Genomic DNA, 24650 nt, shown 5'->3' with positions numbered 1-24650 from the left:
AATATTCTAGCAATATCACGGCGGGGGACACCAGAAATGGGCTTCACTCATTGTACCCATGTGGGGATTTGAACCCGGGTCTTCGGCGTGACAAGCCAACACTTTAACCACTAGACTACCCCACCGCCCCCGAAGAAAAGGGATATAGAATCCCTCTGTTTCCACACCAGCACGCATAACAGGCCCACCTATCCTCATACTGTACGTTAGTCGAATCACTCCGCGAAGCCAGAATTGTGTCTGCAACTGGTGCAGGAATTCCGCTCGCTTGGAGGCTTTTCGGACAGAGGCCAAGCCACCCACTGAATCCTGGGATTCGGGTGTGGCGCGCCTTCCTCGGATAGGTCCGGTCGCATTGGTAATAGTACAGGAGGCTGGACGAGCGACCTGAGTATTACTGGAAACCACCGCTGAGACGAGCACAAAGATGCAAGAAGCACTAGTAGTCAGGCTGGTTGGGTGGCTAGCTGCGAGAGGACCCTGGAGATCAGCGGTATCGATGGGAAGGCCCACAGAACCCTGTCTGTCCAATTGAGCTGGAAGGCATCGGAGGCGATTGCTCTCGGAGTCTGGTTCGTCACCCCAGAGGCAAACAGATCCACCTTGAATGACCCGAACAACTGGGAGATAATCCTGAATATCTCCCGGTCGAGTAACCACTCGTGAGGGGCTACAATACGACGTGAGAGCGCATCTGAACGAACATTGTCCACCCTGTGGCGATAAACATGCACAACCCATATGCTGAACTGATCGCACCACAGTAGAAACTGCCACGCCTCCTAAAAGGAGTGACGGAGATACCGTACCGCCCTGCTTCAGGATATAGGACATCGCCGTTTGGTTATCAATTTCTAGATGAAACGCACGGTTCCGAACCTGATCCAGGAAGCGTTCGAACACCAACCGGACTGCTCTCAATTCCAGCACATTGATGTGCAGGGTCGCCTCGTTCAAGGACCAAAGGCCTGAAGCTGTGAGGTCGCCCAGGACACCCCCCCACCCTGTGAGGGAGGCATCCGTCTGAATTGTGAGCATCAGCACCGGGGTCTCCAACCGTAAACCCTTGGATAGATTCCCGGTGTCGATCAACAACCGTAAGTGAGGAATAAGCCACTCCGGAGTTACCAGAATCTTCTCTTTACTCTCTGAGTGAGACCACAGCTGCGCTAGCGCTTGCTGAACAGGTCGCATCCTCAGGCGTGCACGCCAAACTATGTCCACTGTCGCCGCCATGTTGCCTAGTAACTGAAGCCAATTTCGAGCTGAGGCCCTGGGGGACTGGAGGAATTGAAACACAATCCCCTGGACTTTGGAATGCGGTCCCGAGTCAGAGAGACTATGCCCTGTTTAGTCTCAAATCTCGCCCCCAAGAAAACCAGATCCTGGGTGGGAACCAGTTCTGATTTCTTGAGGTTGATAATCCAACCCAACTTGTTGAGAGTATCCATCACTGACTGTGTGGAATCTCAACTCAAGTGGGTAGCGAGTGCCCTGAGAAGCCAGTCGTCCAGGTACGGGTAACAAAAGTTGCCCTGTACCCTGGAAACCTGAGCTGGCACTAGCATGAGTTTGGTGAACACCCTTGGCGCCGTGGAGATGCTGAAGGGGAGCACACGAAACTGATAGCACTTCCCGTGAAAGGAAAACCGGAGGTATTTCCAAAACTCGGGGTGCATCGGTACATGGAGGTATGCGTCTTTGAGGTCGATTGACGTGAGCCAATCCCCTGCCTCTACAGATGAGATCACTGAACGCAGTGTCTCCATCTTGAAAGACGGCACTTCTATTAAATCGTTCAGACCCCTGAGATTGAGAATGGGTCTGAACCCTCCGTCCTTTTTGGTGACCAGGAAATAAGAGGCCAGACTTTCCTGGCCCACCGGAACCATTTCGATGGCTGCCTTGTCCAGCAACGACTGGACCTCGGCACGGAGTATATCCGCCTTCTCCTGAGAGTTTGGCACCAGAGTGCAACAAATCCCGGAGAAAGGAGGAGGGCCTCGCTTCCACAGCGGTATGTGGCCATCCCTGAGTGTGAACAGGACCCAGGAATTTGAGGTGACTTTCTCCCATTCCCGAAGGAAGAGAGTCAGTCAGCCGCCGACAGGGACGTCGGGTAACAGGCAGTCAATGCCGATGGTCGGCAGTGTAGCAACTGCTTGCGCCAAGACCACCAAGGGCTCCAGAGTATAGCTTACTGGGAAGCCGGGGCCGAAGTTCAGGCCAGACACGGCTGAACCAGCAGGGAGGTAGTACCCGTCCCGGAGCCTAGGCCCGAGGTAGGGTGCAACCGGAAGACGACCCCAGCCCGCCACTCAACCCCGAATGGACACCATCTCCTGCCGGACACCGGACATCACATCCGTGATCAGTGAACATACTGAAGTCATCTGCTGCTGCAAGGGGAAGAGGAAGAGGGGGTTTTATCCACCGACTTGGCCCGCTTACCGCCAACATTATTACCCACCATGGAAGCACCCTTTTTGCCTGTAGATATTTTGGAGGGCGGGTCCAACGCTCAAAAGGCAGCCTAGCATATGGTAAACATATACACACAAACATCCAAGCTGTGCAGGCACCAAGCCTCACACATGCTAGGGACGAATGTAAGCCACATGGTCCGCCATCTTGCCTGCCATAAGGCTGGAGATGGGAACCGACCGGCAAAGTTACAACAATTTATAAATGAAAAAATCAGCCTCTAAATTCCATCTAGCACCCGTGCACAACATGCGGAAGAATGTAATTTTTGGAGTAAAATTGATATTTTATACTTATCCTGACTCATGCTCTTTTTGCTTGATTTTTAATAATTAGTGATTTGAACTGTGATGATTGTAATAACCCTATGGGAACTTCATAAAGGCACTGAACTGATGAATTCCTGCTGCTAACTTATCAGCTGCCATATAAAAGGTTATTACCATGTACTTATTATGATAAAGTATATATAACATTAATACAATGCTTAAGACTAATAGACTTAAGCTTGTTAATATGCTAGTATAAACTCCTTAGAGTTTGTTAGCTAAAATACTTTAAGATATAACATAGTACTAAGCTTAAGATATGATTAAACTTAAGCTAATTATATAATAGCAAACTCTTTAGAGTTTGTTAGTTAATATACTTATATGATATAGATATAATGCTGAGCTTAAGATATGAATAAGCTTTAGCTACATATATAATAGCAAAAACTCTGTAGAGTTTGTTAGCTAATATATTTTTATAATATGAGTATAGTACTGTGCTTAAGCTATAATTAACTTAAGCTACATATATAATAGCCAAACTCTGTAGAGTTTGTTAGCTAATATATTTTTATAATATGAGTATAGTACTGTGCTTAAGCTATAATTAACTTAAGCTACATATATAATAGCCAAACTCTGTAGAGTTTGTTAGCTAATATATATTTATAATATTAGTATAGTACTGAGCTTAAGATATAATTAACTTAAGCTACATATATATAGCAAAACTCTGTAGGGTTTTGTTAGCTAATATATTTTACAATATGAGTATAGTAGTGTGCTTAAGATATAATTAACTTAAGCTACATATATAATAGCAAAACTCCGTAGAGTTTGTTAGCTAATATATTTTACAATATGAGTATAGTATTGTGCTTAAGATATTATTAACTTAAGCTACATATATAATAGCCAAAAAACTCTGTAGAGTTTATTAGCTAATATGTTTATAGTGTAACCATAGTACTAAGCTTAAGATAAAATTAGACTTAAGCTAAATGTATATAGCAAAATAAACTCCTTAGAGTTTATTAACTAATATACTTTTTATGTTAAAAACATAGTACTGAGCTTAAGTTATGATGAAACTTAAGCTATATATATATAATAACAAAACTCCGTCGAGTTTTGTTAGCTATCTGCTTTATAATGTAAACATACTGCTTAAGATATGATGAAACTTAAGCTAATTGTATAATAGCGAAAACAACCCTTTAGAGTTTGTTAGCTATGATATAAACCTAGTATTGAGCTTATGAAGGAAAACTTAAGCTACATATATAATAGCAAGAACTCCGTAGAGAGTTTGTTAGCTAATACATGTTATAATGTAACCATAAAGCTTAAAATATGATGAAACTTAAGCTGAAATATATAATAGCAAAACCCTCTTTTAGAGTTTTGATAGCTAATATACCTATATGATATAAACATAGTACTGCTTAAGATATGAATAAGCTTAAGTTACATATATAATAGCTAAAACTCTGTAGAGTTTGTTAGCTAATACATGTTATAATATAACCATATTGCTTAGAAATATGATGATACTTAAGCCAAATAGCAAAAAACTCTTTAGAGTTTGTTAGCTAATCTACTTATATGATATAAACATAGTACTAAGCTTAAGATATGAATAAGCTTAAGCTACCTATATAATAGCAAAACTCCTTAGAGTTTGTTAGCCAATATATTTTAATAATATGAGTATAGTACTATGCTTAAGGTATAATTAGCTTAAGTTACCTATATAATAGTAAAACTCCGTTTGTTAGCTTAAGTAACTTAAGCTATGTATAAAATAGCCAAAAACTCTGTAGAGTTTGTTAGCTAATGCATTTATCATGTAACCATAGTATTACTCTTAAGATATGAATAACTTAAGGTAAATATATATAATAACAAACTCTGTAGAGTTGTTAACTTATATATTGTATGATGTAATAATAGTAGTACTGTGATGATAAAAGGAACTTAAGTAAATTATATATAGCATGAAGCTATTTAGTATTGTTATAAGATAAGTAAAAATCTGTTAGATTGACTTATCTTCTCCGAGGAACTGTCAGCTGTTGTGCGAGGACCATGGGATCGAATTGGTGTATACCTGAGACGTCCTCGGTGGTGATATCTCTCAGATAATGGTTTGCAACCACCATATCGATTTCAGAAATAAACCCTCCATTATTTCAATCACATTTGTGTAGAACAATTGTAGAAGTTAAGCTATAATATCATGAGTATTAAGCTCATGGAGGGTCGGAATAGGTCCATCATATATGCGTAGTATGACAGTTCTGATCCAAATGGAGATATAGTACATGAGACTTCACTCTCTCGTAAGTTGATGATAGAGGAAATAATCTGTTGCATTTTTCCTCCTGTTTGGTATGGTAGAGATAAATTTACAGTGCTCTTGCTGGCCATCTTGATAGAATCATCGTATCATGGGGTCCAAGTATGTCATCCAGGCGTGTTCATAAACCTCACTTGTGAGGTGTTAAAGCACTATATTCATATCCCCAGGTTGGGCGTGAAATTTCCGTTTTATTCTCCAAACAGAAGTTTAGTAGGTTTACTAACCATCTAGTTGTGTTAGTCGCTTGATGAAATTCAGCTGTAGTCTGAAACGCTGTGGATTTAGATCCACTTGTATCTTTCGTCTAGGTAATTCGCTGCGAAGTCCTTGACGATGTAGGTGCACAACCAGGTGTGTCTGTCCTCGTTGAACTTTATGTAAAATCGCGCCTGACTGCCGATCCCTCGTCTTAACTTGACAGGGGAGGTCTCTAACTTGAAGAAAGGCAGTCTAATCATGAATGTTCAGGTTAACTGGACTGTAATGAGGCTTGCTCGTTCACTGATATATAGTTGTCACTTGTGACGTAAGTCTTGAACTGTGAATTGAGATCGACCTCTGTGTAGGTCGTTGTTCCTCAGCGGTCCAATCAGAACAAGCCATTTTGATTCTGTATAATACCAGCTGTGATGTCACCAGTGTAGCGGGGAAAAAACCCACCTTGAATAAATTCTTGTCGTCGTTGATATTAGCATAAGCGTCGGTCTTCACCGTAGCTTCGAAGTTATCCGAAAGTGACCACGTGTTTCGAGGGTTAATGGTAATCGCTTGCGAAACCTCCGTATGAAATATCTCGGCTCTGTAATTTTATGCTGGGTAGGTTATTTTCCTGGTTGTCGTGAAAGTAATTTCAGTTTTGAATATAATTCCGACTTCCTTATATATAAGGGTATAAACAACTTGCAAGTTGTGAGCTTGTAGACTGTATACATGAATGTATCGTCATAATTGTAGAATTAACGTTGAACTTGTTGTACATATTTCTTCTCAGAAACTTTGGCGATTAAGAGTTATACTCGCTGTAACAAGGCTGCTGTTCAATTTCGATATTGAATTGTCTGCAGATATGCGTAATGGTCACGCATGTAGATAATCGTATCGTCGTCCGGGATTGTATATTAGCAATTTATCACGGAATAGTTGATTTCTGTGAAGATCTATGAAATGTCGTTGACTAATAATACAGCGGCGTTCTGTGTTGTAAATAGCCTGAGCAATTATCTTCGCGAGGCTTATAGGCGGCATCTGGCATACAGTTGATAATCAACTTATCGCGGCGTCTTGAAACGGACTGAAGAGTAGCTATATATGGCCCAGTGGCTAGTATATGGAAACCTTGGAGGAGACTTCCTCGGTGAGCGCCGGAGACTTCGCAAAGTTCTCCGAAGTATCCCTTCTAGATCTTCTGGGTGAAGTAGACTTGGAGCCACTTAGCCTTCGACGACCATCGCGAAGGTGTCGAATCAAAGCCGAATAGTATATATATATAAATATATATATGAGCTTGCTTGCCGTGAACAGCCTCTGTGTTTAACAGGATGTGGGATCGTGGCGCTTGCCTAAATAGGGCGCATGGATCATCTTATCATATTCAGAAGTCGTGGTTCACGAAGTCTGGTGATAAGTGTCTAATTGATCGTTCTAGATCTATTTAGGCCAGCGAACATACCGTCTCGTCATGGATTCAACAGAACCAATATATAACGATTGTAGTTCTTATACTTGATATCGATGATCAACTTGTCTATGGGTTGATCTTCGAGGAGACTTGTGAGGGGAGCGTTGATAGTTTAGCGAAGCTCTTGTATAGTCCCTCGATGTCCTTCTAGATGATGATGATCTGGATTCAGGTGTCCTTCGGCGCATGCCTTAGCGAAGCTTCCTCTGCATCCGGTCGAGAACGACGATATGACCTTCAGCGAAGGCTTCCGTGATGTCTGATGGTCGAGTCCACATCTAGGGATGAAACGCGAAAGGTGATGATCTATCCTGCCTTCGAAGTCCTTCGCGAAGGCTGTACATCTAGGTTCTTTCGCGCAGCGAAGGCTGTACATCTAGGTCCTTTCCGCAGCGAAGGCCTTCGCAGCGAAGGCTGTACATCTAGGTCCTTCGTCAAGGTGGTCCGTGACTTCCTTCGCGAAGGTGACATCGTCCTGGCTGCTACGTTATTGGGGGTGCCTCTGGGGTGCTGTCTACGTTGGAGCCTTAGCTGGCTGCTCGGACCCTGCTACCGCGAGATTATAGTGGTCCTCCATGATGTTCATAATTTGTCGCATCATGTCTTCTGGGATGGTCTGCGGCGAGGTCATTGATTGCTTTATCTGCGGTGTTAATGGAGGGTCCACGGAAAATCGTCCGACATCAGTGTAGAGGCATCAGGCTGCATGGTGATCTCTGCTGATGTCGTTGTAGCTGTCACCGGTCGTTTCTTGTGGCGTACGTCGGGGATGATGATCAGCTGATCATCGTAGAGGTCCAGGTCATCGGCTGGAACAATCTCGGTTGAGAAAGTCCTAGTAGACTTCGTTGATTTTCCCTCAGAGGTCGGCGCTGCCCTGGGTGTCGCGGCGTCTGCGTTGAGTGTTGGTAATGATGGGACCCTCAGGGCGATCATCGCCATATCTGCGTTGGTACATCAGGCTGCATGCTGATCTGTGCCGACATCGGTCAATCTTTGATGTACATCCGGTATGATGACCGGCTGATCATCATACAGGCCCAAAACTGCGATGGGAACGATCTCGGCTGTTGAGATGTAGTAGAAAAACCCTCTAGTCTTCTGCTGCGACGATGGGATGTCTGGGGAAGCAGGATGCTTCTTGGAGATGGCGGACTACGTCCCACACCTCTCCACCACTCTAGCAGAACACCACCACGGGGGGAGTCGGCCAACAGCAGTAGACTGGCGAGGGTTCCGGTGTATCAGTCATACTAGACTCTGCATCACGCGACCTATCTGCTGCAATGCGTGCCAAGCGCCAAAGTAAATATTAATAAAAAGGTAGAATTGGATAAATTAGTACGCAACTGCAATGTGAATATAATAAACATGGCGCCGTACATCATATTAAAGGCGGATCAGCAGCAGCATAAAAAGCGTAATCTGCAATAGTACAGAATTTTCATCAGCGTAATCCACTGAAACAAACACGGCGTCCCGTGAATAAACTGTAGAAAAGCGACTAAATATCAATATATAATCGTTGAAGGATACTAGCTAAACCTCTATAGATGTCTATCACGAGGTAACTAACTAAATATAATTCAAAGGATATAGTGTGTCGGGAGACACAGGCGCTCTCACGTCCAGCTCACAGGGCGAAGAAGGAGAGAGTGAGGCACATGGGTAAAGGTGGCGCCCTCGTTCCCGAGCTTGTGGAAAGGAGGTAACTCGTGGTGAATACTAATTAGTGATTTTAAATTGAAGGGAGCTTCAATTAGGGAGATACAAGTGTTCCACTATGTTCGCAAGAAGAAGAAGACAAGCAAAAAGAGCATGAGTCAGGATAAGGAAAAATAAAGGAACCATACATACAGTATTTGACTCTTTTTCACTCATATTTCGAAGGGAAGAAGCACAAACTTCTATGGATCACACACACGTCTTTCAAGATGAACGACAGCATGAAAAGTGAGGTGCGAGGTTGACGGCTAGAGTTACCTGCTCTTGGCTGTAGGGGGCTCAAGGGGGCCCTGTAGGGGTGGTCTCACAAGACAAAAACGAGTTTTTGTTTTGTAAATATTTTATTAAAAAATATATAGTAACGAGCAGAAAAAATGCGACAAAAAACTTTATTCTGTAGACTCGATCCTACTATCAAAAAAGCCGAAATACATTTTTTCTAGCCGCCAGTAGCTTGCCTCGTTGGTATGGAATTATCTCCCTTGGGTTCTGGGATGGCTTGATCACGTGACCTCGTTGCTAGCAGACGATACCGAAGCTTTGCCATGACTTTACAAAACAACAGAAATCGACTCTTGGCATATTATGAAGCAGGTATTACATCCGTAACTAGACTTGTGAAACTGACGGGACTGCATCGGGCCTCTGTTTACCAAAATTTGAAGAAATTTGACGCTGGGTTAGGGACAGAGCGACAGGCTGGATCGGGACTCGTGTTACTCTTGGGGCAAATGTCAGACGACGTATCGCGCGTCTCTCGGCGGTGTACCCGAACTGGTCTGCAAAACAGCTTGCTGTGAAGGTGTCAAGTCAAGGAACCCCTAAGGTATCAGAATGGACAATCAGAAGATCTTTAAAGCAATCTGGATATGTCAAGCGAGTGCCAAAAAAGTTCCATTGATGACAACAGCACATATGGAGAAAAGGCTTGAGTGGTGCAGGAAAATGCAGGGTACAGACTTATCAAATGTGATTTTTACGGACGAATCAAAGTTTCAGTTTTATAGGATCACAAGAAAGAGGTGGTTAAGAGGTGGACATAGCTGCAAAATGGTTCCGAAGTTCTCACCAAGAGTCATGGTTTGGGGTGGTATAGGCAAACTCGGGGTAACGCCGCTGATAACTATTACAGGAAGGATGTATTCACGCAAGTACTGTCAACTTATACAAGACTGACTGACTGAGTTTGGTTTTACGCCGCTTTCAGCAATATTCCAGCAACAATATTACGGCGGGGGGACACCAGAAATGGGCTTCACACATTGTGCCCATGTGGGGATTCGAACCCGGGTCTTCGGCGTGACGAGCCAACGCTTTAACCATTAGGCTAACCCCACCGCCCCACTTATACAAGAAGGCATAGTGGAATCCCATATAGGACAGAGTGGAATACCTTTCAAACTTTTACAGGATAACGCACCTGTACACAAGTCAAGACACACCTGTAACTGGTTTGAAACGAGTCACGTGACATTACAGATATTTCCAGCGGCATCACCAGACCTGAACCCAATTGAAAATGTGTGGCAGATTATGAAGGACAAATTCGAAAAGTTGGAACCGAAGAGTGTCGTTGAGTGGTCTTATCTCATCAGTCAAATATGGGTGGACCTACCCCAGGACGACATAGACAATTTGATTGACAGCATGGGACGCCGTATTCAGCAGTGCATCGAGAGAAACGGTGGACTAACAGACTATTGACTTGCATAAATGTAAACTTCAGTATCCAGAGTGGATGTATGAAAAATGTAACTGAATTTATCAGTAAATCTGTGAAAAGTCGCATTTTTTCTGCTCATTACTGTAGTTACAACTGTCGTGGGAATTTAAATGGACATTTAAATGCTTATATGTACCCCAAGGAGGACTTCTTCTGAAAAAGAATTGAATGGACATCTATTTATGTTGCTTGAACAAAACCCAAAACAATGGTATGGCTTCGAATCATCCCAGGCACAGGATATATCATAACAGTACTGAGATATGACACACAGGATAATCAGGGATGACTCCACCAGAGATGATAGCACTGAGATTGCAATTGGAACTAACCTGTTAACTAATACTTCAACGCCTTCAGTTGATTTACTTTTTATGCTACCCTTTGGCTGTTTTTTTATCAGACCTTCGTGTGGTGACCTACAATTTTTTATGTTTGTATGGGGGTCTGTCTGCTCACAACAAAAACAAACTTTTCAAAATTGTTAATACAGCCAGCAAAATTACTGGAGTGTCTTTCAAGCATATTCCCTTCATTTATGAGCGCCAGATTGTCAAAAAGGCAACTAAAATTAGAACTGATAGTTCACATATTTTATCTCATCATTTTCAACTACTTCCATCTTGACGCCGCTTTCATTTACCTTCGCTTAAAACAAACAGAGTTCGACAGTCCTTCACACCATCCAGTATTCGTGTTATAATGCAACAAATGTTTTTGAATAGTCATCATGTATGCGATAACTACTAACTCTTTACCTATGTGGTAAATAGACCGATCCAGTCCCGGCCGATAAGCCCCGCCCACTTCGTTTTTGACGTTAGGGGGGACAACCACTGACTAATCACAATGGCGTCACCGCCGGCGAAGCGTACGTGACTGCGAACGTTGTTGATGAATTCTCTTGCGGTATCCGTCGTTTGTGAATAATATTTAAAAAGGAAATTTATACTTATTTTATTTTTAATAGATTTTAGTTGACAGATTGCAATTGGCGAGTGAAAATGAGTTACATTCCCGATGAAAAATCGCCTTGGCCAGCTGCTGCCCCGAGGCGTATTTTCTTTCGAACCAAATACTCTATCTGGCAATTCACGTCCGTCTAAATATAAGATATTAGCAGGGGAGGGGTAACTGATCTTATGTTATTTGTTTGTTTTTCTCAAACATTCCCATCGTTATTTTAGAAAATCCCTGAACACAGCGCCACATGTTCAAGTTTCAGATTGTTTCGGTATCTATAAATAGATTGTCAACAGTGCGCGTGTATTCATTTATCCGTTGTTCAAATTTAGTTACATCAATAATGTGAAAACATGGGTTTCTACCTTTTAATGAACAAAGCAGAAAAATATTTCCCGTCTACTACTTCGTGCACCGTATTTGTCTGTATATATTAATGTAAACAAATCAATCACAGCATAACCTATATTTGATCTTTTGGGGAATCTGGAAAAGGTGACTGGGCTTGTAAACATTATGTTTCCATGGATGTATCTGACGTACCAAGACGCAAATATTTAGCAGCTAATCTGCAGCAATTCTCAGTAATATTTCCCGCTTCAAAATCTGTACACCATCCTGAAATGACACTGAATATAAGGAAATCCTTTGCAATGTTTTTTCTATGTGTACTTTGTTGTAGAAACTTAATTTACAAACTTCCATAATACTGGACTCCATTAACTGCCAGCATTTATGTACAGGTATGTCACAGCACATGAACACAAAGAAGATCCAGGATACAGTCTGCACCTGTGCACTGACCCATCTTCCAGAAATAGGAAACCTGTGATGCAAAATATTTGAACAGAGGACCCACAGTTATCCAAACAATTAACTAGGATTGAAATAGAATGTTACACAAAATACAAATATACTGCCTTTTCTTCAGAGATATTTAACTGCTAATGTAAATAAGGCACAAAGAATATATCCTATGTTCAAAGCTTTTTGTCAATAAAATTACATATTGACATTATTGTTTCTTAAACAATGATAATATTTGTTTTATAATATCTGAGACCATATCCCTAAGGGACATAACACTGATTTTGATCTATTTCCTTTTCTGGGATACTTAAGAGTGTCAAAAAAATATATTAAAGTTGTTTCAAAATTTGATAAAAGTCATAAGAAATGTTTAGGAAAACCGACATGAAAATGTCCTGAAGCTTTCACCTCCTTCAAACCAGTGTGCAATTTAATATGAAGCTCATTTTCCAAATAACCATCAACAAACCTTGAACAATTTGTCCAAAATCAACATCTTAATAAACACTACTTTGGCTCAGTCTTCAAATATTGGTAACCTCCTCAAAATCTGATGATTTCTAAGATGTATTACATCAAATCTGGGTTAAATATATGTTTCAATATTCATTCCACTTACATGAATAGTCAACTGAGAATTTTGTAACTTATTTTGTTTCAAGACTGAATAATGACTGATCAGGGTGTGACACAAAAACGTAGCCTTTTTTTCAAATTTTCTGGATGTTGAAATAACTTTATTACGAGTTATGATACTAGTAATCACTTTCAGAATAATTTTATTAGTAAATATATTATTTAAAAAAACAAAGATATCTTAAAGCAAGAGTCAACAAGTTAGTTAGTACCAAGTGATTGTTCTGCCATGATATGTATATACTGTTTAATTTGTTTGCCTAGTTCTGCCTTAAAATCACATGAATCTGATATGTCAGTCAATTAAGTAATTATTTATAATTGATTAGATTATTATTTATTTTATTACCTTTCCACGTTTACTATAGGACGCAAGATTCTTAAAACATACCTTGCTATCATGTCCAGTGAATTAATTAAATTGACAGTTCTGTTATTACTCCTAAAATGTACCAATATACCTCCCCTACATGTAAAAAAAATTATGTTGTAACAAAAATTCAAAACAAAGAATGTTCTCATGGCTAAGAAATATACTTTTATTTCACTCCGTTTAATATTCCAGAAAGTCACTATTCTTCTCATATAGTTTTCGTCTCCGATCCACACGGAGTAAGGTATAATTCAATTCAAGGTCCCATCTCTTTAAAGAAATTCTAAAATATTTAAGGCATGGTTTTATAGACACTCATTTGAAATAATTTTGATATTTTGATAGGCAACTGCTGACACTATATTTCCGTTTGAATAAAAAAATATTACTCCTGAAATATTTTACACTATTAACATATACTGTCAGTAGGCCTTCAAATTGTGCTTGTGAAACTATAAAACATCCAAAAATGTGTGACAAATTTAAGAATATCTAAGAGCGAAGGCAACAATATCCACCACATTGTCCTTTAATGTAACAAGTTTTGCTATTTTCGACCCTCGAAATCAGCGCTGTCAGATTTGTTTCATTTCAGCTTTTCGCCTGTCTCATTTCAGCTTTATGGTGTACCAACTCAATGCCCAGTATTGACTAAAAACGTTAAGCAAAAACATTTTTGTAGTTACAAAAATTGTCCGTGTTTATAACACTTGCAAAGACTTAAACTGCTATTTGTTGTCATCCATTGGTAATGATTTTGCACGTGTGCGAAAGTGTGGAAATTCGTGCAAATTCTCACCTTCGAGCCGACGTAGGTTTCGTGAACGATATATGCCGACATTTAACTGATCTTGAGACCTATCGCACTACTTGATCCGCCTCAAATCTTTTGTCTTGATCGTAATGGTTGTGTTAAAGGTACACATGAAATCGCAGCAATATGTAATAGATATAGCAAGTGTGAATGGCATAATTCGAAGCACATCGCTTTGGAGGCATCGTTTGACCCCGGAAATAAGTCTGACAAATCCACAAAGTGCGCCCGGCCTGCTGATTGGCCAAACTTGACGCATGCGTCAGTTTTGATTGACAGACTGGATCGGTCTATTGTATGGAATCATCAGAATTTATTTTGTGCATGTAATTGTTGTGCATATTTTTGTGAATTTTGTATATATTCATTTTGAGTCCGGTTTTGATACAAAAAGATTTTCCTCCAGGATAATAAAGTTATATCTTATCTTATATGCTGCCATTCACCTGGTCTACTGGATTGAAGTTATTTAACTGTGTGTGAGTGGGCCATCCACTATAAAACTACAAAGAATATTAGAAGGTTGGCACTGTGAAACTGGCAATAGTTAGGACACCTACACTCACAGACAGACAGACAGATATGCACATCCTCCAACACAAATACATTCACAGACAGACAGACATGTACATCGACAGACAGACAGACAGACATGCACACCCTCCCCAAACACCTACATTCACAGACAGACAGACAGACAGACATGCAGTGATGCACACCCTCCCACACACCTACATTCAGACAGACAGACATGCACACAGACAGACAAACATGGACACAGACAGACAGACCCTCCCACACACCTAGACAGACAGACCCTCCCACACACCTACATTCACAGACAGACATGGACACAGACAGACAGACCCTACATTCACAGACAGACATGCACACAGACAGCACACAGACAGACCCTCCCACACACCTACATTCACAGACAGACATGGACACCCACCCACACAACTACATCCACACCCAAACACAAACATACACCACGCCACACACACATGTACATGTATGTTGCTCTGTAATGCAATTATCTTAAAGGAAAATTAAATCCCATATCACCTCACCTGTTACATAATTGTTTGGGTTTTCTTAAAGACTTTTCCGCTTCCACACTTATTTGTGATAAATTCTCACTTGGCTCTCAAGAAGAATTTGGCCCTATCACATTTATGGGACTTTGAAAAATGACACAGATACTCACTTCTCATCTTCATGGGCTGTGTAAGTTTAAGGACGACCTCTCCCTTGACATGCTCCCCAGAAACAAACACACCACGGTCATTGTCAAAGCGGATCTCGAATCTTTCGAGCTTCATTTTTAAAATCTTGGTCTGGAACAAATGAACAAAAGAAAAAATGACTACTCAGACAAAACCAGTCATGAGAGAAAATGAATGTTTTTTCTGCTCTATGGTTCAGTCCATGAGCTTGCCAGAATATTAGTCAACAAAAAGTATTACTTGGCTAATGGATTATTAGCAACACACTTCTCCCCTTGGCTATTTCTTGAACAGTGATTGTTTCTCATGATTTTCATTACTTCAGTGTACAGTGCACTCTCTCTAATTCGGACCGGCTTGGGACCGACTAAAAAGTCTGAATTAGACAGCAGTTCGAGGTACACAGATTTTAATGGAGTTATCTCTCTTTGACGAGCATACGATTGTGCATGAAACACATATTACATGAATACATATAAATCGTGGTGGCGTGTGGTCCTGTGAACAGAGCTCAGGTCACGAATCAGTTGAAGTTAAGCAACGTCAAGCTCGGACAGTCCTTGGATGTGTGACCGTGTTTGGCAGCTTGACTCCTGAGAGTTTCTAGGACTTCAGTCCTGCCCCACAACGAAGCACATGTGATACATGTGGTCTCACCGTAGGCAAGCGAGTTTGTTCCAAATTGCCTCTGTTCACCCAGCAGAAAATGGGTACTCGGTTGGATAAAGTCATGTGACTATAACCTTCTAGCGCCTAACAGGCAGCTTGGGTTATCCGGGATAATAAGAATCAGATTCTGATTAAGCGCCGCGAGCAATCACTTGGTGGCTGGAGACTGTGCGCTATAGAAGATGACTTATTATTATTATTATTATAAAGACAAAGTGCATGTACATTTGTTTATTACATACATGCATATAAAAGCTTTCCCTGACCTGATTTGATATCACACTGTGTCTGAAGGCCTCTTAAATGCATTGTGACATTGACACTGAGTTTACATGATCATCTCAATTATAGTTTACAAATTAGTGTTAATGGCATCAAAGGTAAATAAGCATTCACCGCTAGACCAAGCAGTCTTGGCCAAGCGGACTTCCTGCTCAGTAAATAAGACAAAATACACAAACCAATCAACAGATTGTTTATTCAAGGTTTATTGGCCAAATGGACTTCCTGCTCAGTCCGGATTATACCGCAATGTTTTTACGTGTAAATACTTTTTCGGGCCGACACTTTGATCCGAAATCCGAAATAATGAGAATCCAAGATACAGAGCTTTTTCATTATGAGAACAAAGAAGGATTACGTCGGGACCGTAAGTTCAGTCCGGTTTATACAGCAAATCGAGTTTGACAGAGTGCACTGTATACAGGTTTTTTAATTCATCACTTACAAAATGATTTGAGTGGGTACGGTTTTATGACGCTTTTAGCACTATTCTAGTCATATCACTGCAGGGGGGACACTAGCAATGGGCTTCACACATTGTACCCATATGGGGAATCAAACCTGGGCCTTCAGCATGATTAGCAGACCCTTTAAACATTTAGGCTACCCCACCGCCCCTCAAATGATTTGAGAGTTGCAACTTACACCGACAAGCGTATTTTCCATTCAACATTTGTATTGCTTATTTTCTTATTATTCCCTTACGAGGAATATGTACATATATAAGCATGTCACTAATAGATAGGCCAGCTACACTAATGGGGGGTTCTTTATTCATATCACATAACATAAATGCATTATAACTGACATGGTAAGGTCGCTGGCTCAACAGAACAAACAGGGTGTGAGTGAGTTTAGTGTTACCTTGCTTTTAGTAATATTCCTGCAATATCACAGCGGGGGACAATAGAAATGGGATTCACACATTGTACCCATGTGGAGAATCGAACCCGGGTATAATACCAAGTTGCATCCATGCCTTCTGTTGTGCAGGTCATATTTTTGTAAATTCTGAGTATTTTGAAAAATTTGCATTTCAAATTCAGGATTTTTACTGTAATTTTCTGCAGATTTGGGGTCAAACAATGGCCTCTGAGCAGGTCTCGATCCCTGGCAGGTGCAACGACAATAAACCAAACATGCACTGGGTGAAACCTCACACTAAGTTTCCAAGCACCAGGAGAATTTAACCAACACCAATGCAGTGAAACAGTAAAAATTGACCCCGTTAATATTTCTGGTTCCATCACCACACCCCTCTGGATCCACCAGTGCTCCGAACTATGCCACAATTTGTAGAACACAAGACCAATTTAGTGTGTAATTCATGACAGCTAGGTCAAGGCACTGCTTACAAGTACCACTAGGCTTGCTGCTTAAATCATCAATTAATTATATGCCTCACCATTTAACAACATAATTGAGCTTCCGGCTATGGAGCAGTCACCTACCTGTCATGACAAAGTAAACATGTCACGTACCAAACAAGCCTCTGACTAAGGGACACAACTCCCTCACAGCTCAATTGAGAAATGTCAGTATGTCACCAGACCATAATTCTAGCAATGATCTAGACAGGCAAGAATTTTGATTATCAGAGTTTTTGTATTATACACTATGTTGGCTGGTTTGGCAAATAGTCAACATCAAATGAATTAAAAGTCTGCATTTACAGTTAACAGGTTGATTCATGTCCATGAAGCATGGTAAAATAACATTTATTTGTGAATGTAACATTTTTCAGTTCTGTGAATGTACTATATTTGCTAATGTACTGAGCTGTGTTTCACTTTTGACATTTTGTTTGTGGGACTGCTTATGAAGTATGTAACTGTAGAACCATAGTTTAGGGGGCGAGTAGACTAATGCTTAGTCTCCGAATATATATAATTTTGATAGTAACAAACAAGATCATTTAAATTGAAAAGGAGCCCCAGGGAGACCAGAGATTCAGAACCTGAACCTGATGAAATCTAGATTTGCTTTATTTAGGGCTTTAGCACTGCAGAGAGGGCTTGGCAGTGGGGAAAATAATGTGGTTCAGGGACTGTGAGACAGACTAGGGGGCGGTAAGGACTGGTTAAATCTTCAATGTGAACACTGGTTTTGCTTACAGGAATACTCTTGTTCGTAACACTTTATATTTAGGATAACACTTTCTCAGTAAAGTACAGATTCAAGCACTCAAATATAAATGGTTTTATTTCATGTTTTTATCAACAACAAAAGGAGGGAAAAAGCCTGCATGTCTTTCTCATGGATCAGTTTACAAAAGCCTCCTCTCGCAGAATCAGAATCTTCCCTCACAAAATAAGGCAAGTTGAGTAATGTACACTCAGGGTCATCCACATTTCTTTACAAATAAAAACAAGCTTTAAGGTATCAGAATAGACACACTGGCCTTTAAAAAGTTAACAATATTACAGGTCAAGCTATGCTCTAAAAAACACAGTCAAAATATGGGAGAATTCGAGTAAGCATTTGAAATCATTGCATCAAGATAAAAGTTTTAACATTAGGTAACAACTACGGATACAATGAATACACTATGAGGTGAATACAATATGTTTTATGAAATCTGTAATTATTCATGAATATTTCATGTGTAATATCAAGGAATTAAAATAACAAACATGTCATGTAATTGAAACATTTCAGTAATTTGTCTAAAGCAAAAGAGCAATACATCATAAACAATGTTGTTTATAGCCTAATGACCCATAAGTGGGCCCTGGCAAAATGACACAAATTATGCTACTGCATGGCTTGAATATATTCCATTTTGCACTAAGAAAACTGTCAAGGAGACATTTTGGGTTGTTTTAGTACATGAATCTATAACAACCTTAGTTCATTTAGTGATGGTTATAGAATTATAACAAGGACCCATTGACTGTTATGGTTAATTTCAAACAGAGACCATACTGTGTAATTCGAGAATGAGGGCTGGGTTTTATCTACACCTAATCAGCATCTGATGTTAAGCTCTAAATCTGCATCACCAGTACCCAAATTTAATTTAAAATTCCTAACTACATATGTCATTCACCAAATGTGTTTCAGCTTTATAAAGCTGACCCATATTTCACTGATAACAGGAACAAGAGGAGGTGTTATTTCGTTATTGTACTAAATATAATAATACAATATAGAGCTTCAGAAAATAAGGAGTTTAAATTATTTGCTTGCCAATGTTGGTTAGTTTGGAATCCTTGTTAAATACCTGGAGTGAGTGAACCAAATATTGGGACTACATCAGTTACAGTGCGTTTGAGTCAGAAACGGACCGATGAATTGCAAATTTTATCATTGTACAAAATTACCAGAAAAATATAAATAGTACACATGTTTATCATTTACTAATACCCAACAGCTTTCTTATATTTCAAAATTTTCTGGACTCCACCAACAAAGTTCTTTAAGAAACTGTCATCATTGAAAACGCAAAAGTTGTTCTCTGTCGCGGCAGAGACCATATCTCATCGTGCACGGGATACACATGCCTGATGAAAAATGAAGTTGAATGCTGACGTGAAACAGTTGATGATTAAAGTGTACGATTTTTTCCGTGCTGAAGCCGAAAGGAGCAAACCATTTTATGCCATAAATAAATTCCGTAAGCGGGCAGCAAAAGCTTTAGGAGTATCAGCAAGGGTACTGACAAAAGTTCTGGAACACAAACATTGTGAGGGTGATGCGAAGCAGGTAGGGGTGGTGTCAAAATCACACAAATCAAAACATTTGGACAACTTTCAAAAGAACCTTGTAAGGCTGTCTATCAACAAGCTCTATTCTGAAAACAAATACATGTCGCTGAAAATTTTAAAAAGCATTTTAAGCAAGAACACAACCTCAGAGCATCAAAGTACACACTCTGGCTACTCTTACACTCTTTCGGGTATCGTTATAAGGAAATTTCGGGGGAGAATAGGTCAGTACTCTGTGAACGCCCTGATATCGTTCGCTCAGGGATATAAAGAAGAAGCGCGAGGAAGGGTTCGAGCCAGTGTACTTGGACAAGACCTGGGTCAATGCCTCGCACACTGCCAGCAGTCAGTGGGTACCCGATGGGGGTGATAAAGGGTCACGTAGAAAGCTGCCTCTAGGGAAAGGAGAGAGACTAATCATTCTCCATGCTGGTTGCTCCAGCAAAGGCTTTCTCCCAGGCTGCGACTTGGTATTCAGGGCAAAGTCCACAGATAACAGAGATTACCATTCCGAGATGAACTGTGCGGTTTTCCTCAATTGGGTTAAGAACAAGTTGGTACCAGCTCTACCAGAGAAGTCTTTTATCATAATGGACAATGCCCCATACCACAGCGTGCAGGACCCCGACAGTAGAGCCCCGACATTGAACAGTCGAAAAGGTGATATGATATCATTGCTCGACAAATTTCAGATCGCACGGCCTTCAAAGGCAACGAAGCCTCAGCTATATGAGATCATAAAAACCCACAAAGGTGAACCTTTCTACAATTTACAAAGTTGACAGTTACATAAAAAGTAAGGGTCACGATATTCTGCGACTTCCACCCTATCACTGTGACCTTAACCCCATTGAAATGATATGGGGTATTGTCAGAGAGATGTTCCCAGATCAAACACAACTTTTAGATTACGTGACGTAGAGGTTTTGGCTAAGGAATCCCTTAACAAAATCACGACTGAAACTTGGCAAAACTGTGTCAACAAGATAGATAACATCATTGAACAAGGTTACTGGTCTCGGGATGGCTTACAACAGGCAACTGTGGCACCACTTGTCATCCCTTTAAGTCGTGACTATGACACTACGACAGACGAGGAACCAACAGGTCTCCCGGAATAGATTTTGAGATGTCCCCCGCCATGACTTGCTGTTCCGTTTCTGCGGTTTTACCCCACCACGACAGATAACAACTTTTGCGTTTTCAATGATGATAGTTTCTTAAAGAACTTTTTTGGTGGAGTCCAGAAAATTTTCAAATATAAGAAAGCTGTTGGGTATTAGTAAATGATAAACATTTGTACTATTTATATTTATGTGGCAATTTTGTACAATGATAAAATTTGCAATTCATCGGTCCGTTTCTGACTCAAACGGACTGTACAAGTGAAGTCCTTTTCATCTACTTGTGCACTTTGGCACAACAAAGAAACGATCTAATGAAAAGATGTATTATTGTTACTGCATTTTGAGACCATTCTGCAATGAATCCAAACTGCAAACAAATGCCAAATGACACACGACAAATGTTATGGATAACCACTTCTTTGAAGAATTTAAAGAATGCTTTTGAAGAATATAAATGCCAAATGGAAACAATTTTCATATTTCAATTTCATGCAGCTAATTATTATTGTAACATTATTTTCAGTGATAGCATTTTTCAATTCAGTAATACATACCGCTTTAGTTATCGTTAGAGTATCCACCCAAATGTTCAATCTGCCATAAAGGCCACAAGCTTATTACATAACATAGGGTCATAAATGGCGCCTTTAATCGAGATTACAGTTCTGCAGTTCTAGTATAAAACGAGGATATTTCTGCAGTTCTAGTATAAAACGAGGATATTTCTGTCTTATTTCGCATGAAGTACAAGCTGAGAAGTAAAAAAGCAACCATTTCCCTTTAAATATTAACATGTATAATGATCATTGTGAACTGTGCATCTTGTCCCTTATTCAGGTGGATAATGATCATAGTGAACTGTGCAGTATATATCTGTGTCCCCTGAAAAAGGGACAAGATGCACATTTCACTATGGTCATTATCCACCTCAAAAAGGGACAAGAACTAGCCCAGAAACATTGTGAAAAATAAATCAAGAAGTTGTTATCCATAACATTTGTCGAGTGTCATTTGGCATTTGTTTGCAGTTTGGATTCATTACAGAATGGTCTCAAAATACAGTAACAATAATACATATCTTTAGTGTATACATGCGCAAGGGAAAGAAGGAGATGTAATTAAGTATGTACAAACAATGACTGAGGTGAGATGATAGAGAAGAATACAATGATAGGGTATGTTTTTACAAGAGATGTACTGCTATCCATAACATTTGTCTTGTATTACTACACCAACTTCTAAATGCCTTTGAAGAATTTAAATGCCAAATGGCAGTGTTCACGAATAGCGTCTGACCCTCTGACAAATCCGGCAGATTCGCCAACAGTCAGACAGAAGTCTACAACCCGCCGACCCCAGTGTCTGACTGTATATTTCACAATGACTTTGACTGATGTTGTTTTATGTGACATGTGACACTTGTTTGCTGTATATAAATCTTATGTTTGTTAATAATTTCAATGTCAATTATAAGAAATATTAAATATGAAATGTGTGTTTAATTTTATTCCATGGGTCCTGTGCATTTTCAGGACCCATGTCAGACAGACATCTGAAACTTACAGGACCCAATGTCCTGTGACTTTGAAACACCATTCGTGAACACTGAAAAGGAAACAATTTTCATATTTCAATTTCATGCAGCTAATTATTATTGTAACATTATTTTCAGTGATAGCATTTTTCAATTCAGTAATACATACCGCTTTAGTTATCGTTAGAGTATCCACCCGAATGTTCAATCTGCCATAAAGGCCACGAGCTTATTACATAACATAGGGTCATAAATGGCGCCTTTAATCGAGATTACAGTTCTCTGCAGTTCTAGTATAAAACGAGGATATTTTTGTCTTATTTCGCATGAAGTACAAGCTGAGAAGTAAATATCAACCATTTCCCTTTAAAATATTAACACGTACCTCGCCACTTTCTGCTTACATCATCGTCGCGTAATGAGTTATAAAACCTGTGACAGACGACAACTTGTTGACAATTCGTGACTTGAGTGACTGTCAAACACCCAGTGTCGATGAGTCAAAATAAAGGTCCTATTCATCTACTGAACAAACTGCCTTACGCGTATACGCGCTATCTATTGTTTTACTTACCAGGTTTTCTAAGTGTAAATATCACCGGTAAATCGTCATTATATCAACCTTGGAAAGAGATATTTCACTCGCCAAAAGAATGAAATTACACTGTCCAAAACACAGGATGACAGTGACACTTCCGGTCCAGATACCAGTTTTCGGTTTCGATTATCTCCCTTTGTCCACACCCTGTAGCGTGCATAGCGCGATTATTTAAAAACACGTTGTGATTTGTTTTGGTAAGTGGCATTTCATTTTTTTTGGCGAGTGAGTGTCATGAGTCTATATGTGTGGCATTACCCGTGAAACAGCGATTAATCAAAAGACACATTGGTTAAGAACGACCATTGGTTAAGAATGAACCAGGAGGTGCAACCCAAGGACTAGACCATCATCTCGTCTCTGAAATGTACATACATAACAGAAAAACGCTTAATACATTATGTTCATAAAATATGATCAAAAGGAGCCAAGAGACTGTCTTCATTTCATGAAACTGTGGTAATCTAGACTTGCCACATATTCTAGACTTACATGGGCTGTATTGAGTAGTTTTGTTCCAGGGTACAAATGACATACTAACCGAAGACGATAACATTGATCTAGAATTAGTGCACATTATACATGGTTCTCTTAGTTCCATTATATGTCTTGTTATGGCAGATAGGATATTGATACATTTCGGAGATTCAGTCATTCCTTATTTTTGTAGTTTTTTGCCATCGCAACAAATGAATAAACATCAGTCAAGAGACGTAGCTACCATTATAATAAAAAGCCAGGGCTTACACATGATTGTTGCTAAAATGGTTGGGCAAGCCCTCAATACTATCTAAATATAAATTTTGCAACCTATCGGGCTTAAACACGAAAAAAACTGGCTTGATACGCGCCTGGGTCTATCAGGCAATAAAACTGTCTATCCTACTTACACACATTGTAATATTGGTTTTAGGGCGGTTAAAACATCCGGTCTCCATTATAACAGGAACCCCGTGTATTGTGAAACATGTCACTTCCTTATCAAAGAGAACCTTATCACCCAGACACCATCCGAGTTATATCCGTATGACGCATCCCTCCTCGTAGTCGTTACACTGTGATTCGAAAATATGTGACATACGAAAAAACCTCTGATCCGATGATACAGGAACTCTAGCAGTTTCACCCATATTATTAAGCCAGAAATTGGTACCAGTGGAGTGTGGTCGCAGGTACTCACTAAAGTGTACAGCAGAAATCTGAAGGATCAGCCGTCTGCCTCGTCTCCCTGGCAACATCTTCTCTGTGGACCATTCATTTCATGTTTAGTACACAGTATTCACGGTATACGTGTTGCAGCACACGGTACGATATACTAGACAAAAACACCGTGATACAATCTATAGATACAGATGTTTGTCATCAGGAAACATATCTTCCTGACAACATTTTCTCTGTGGACCAATCATTTCACGTTTAGTGCTCAATATTCATGGTATACGTGTTGCAGCACGTGACATATACAGGCCTACCATACAAACGGTGAACAAATCATCAAAACTGAACTCATATACACCAAAACAGAACAAAAATCACCAAAACTGCAACAATATCCTCTAAAACCGAAACAATACATCTGTAATGGAAGACTAATCGTTTGAAATGGAAACAAAACTCGCGTATCAGCTACAAGAGCGCGCGAGAACGGTCGCCGAGCGTACAAA

The 24650-nt window shown here is 40.1% G+C and overlaps 1 protein-coding gene across 1 annotated transcript in view; it reads right to left on the bottom strand.

Annotated features, from left to right (window-relative positions):
• The window catches only part of LOC124283483 (arrestin domain-containing protein 17-like), a 35042-nt gene extending 11963 nt beyond the window's left edge, over positions 1-23079 (bottom strand). Inside the window, exons 1-2 of the mRNA XM_046719548.1 lie at positions 22963-23079; positions 15051-15180 (exon numbers count right to left, since the gene is read on the bottom strand). Of these exons, the coding sequence (XP_046575504.1) occupies positions 15051-15165 (115 nt within the window). The 5' untranslated portion in view covers positions 15166-15180; positions 22963-23079. The remainder of the gene's footprint in view (positions 1-15050; positions 15181-22962) is intronic.
• Positions 23080-24650: the final 1571 nt, after the last annotated feature.

The sequence above is a fragment of the Haliotis rubra genome, unplaced genomic scaffold (genome assembly GCF_003918875.1).
Source record: "Haliotis rubra isolate DU_JTF1 unplaced genomic scaffold, ASM391887v1 Scf317, whole genome shotgun sequence".
In the NCBI taxonomy this organism is placed as follows: Eukaryota; Metazoa; Mollusca; class Gastropoda; order Lepetellida; family Haliotidae; genus Haliotis; species Haliotis rubra.
This window is presented reverse-complemented; position numbering and strand designations above follow the sequence as displayed.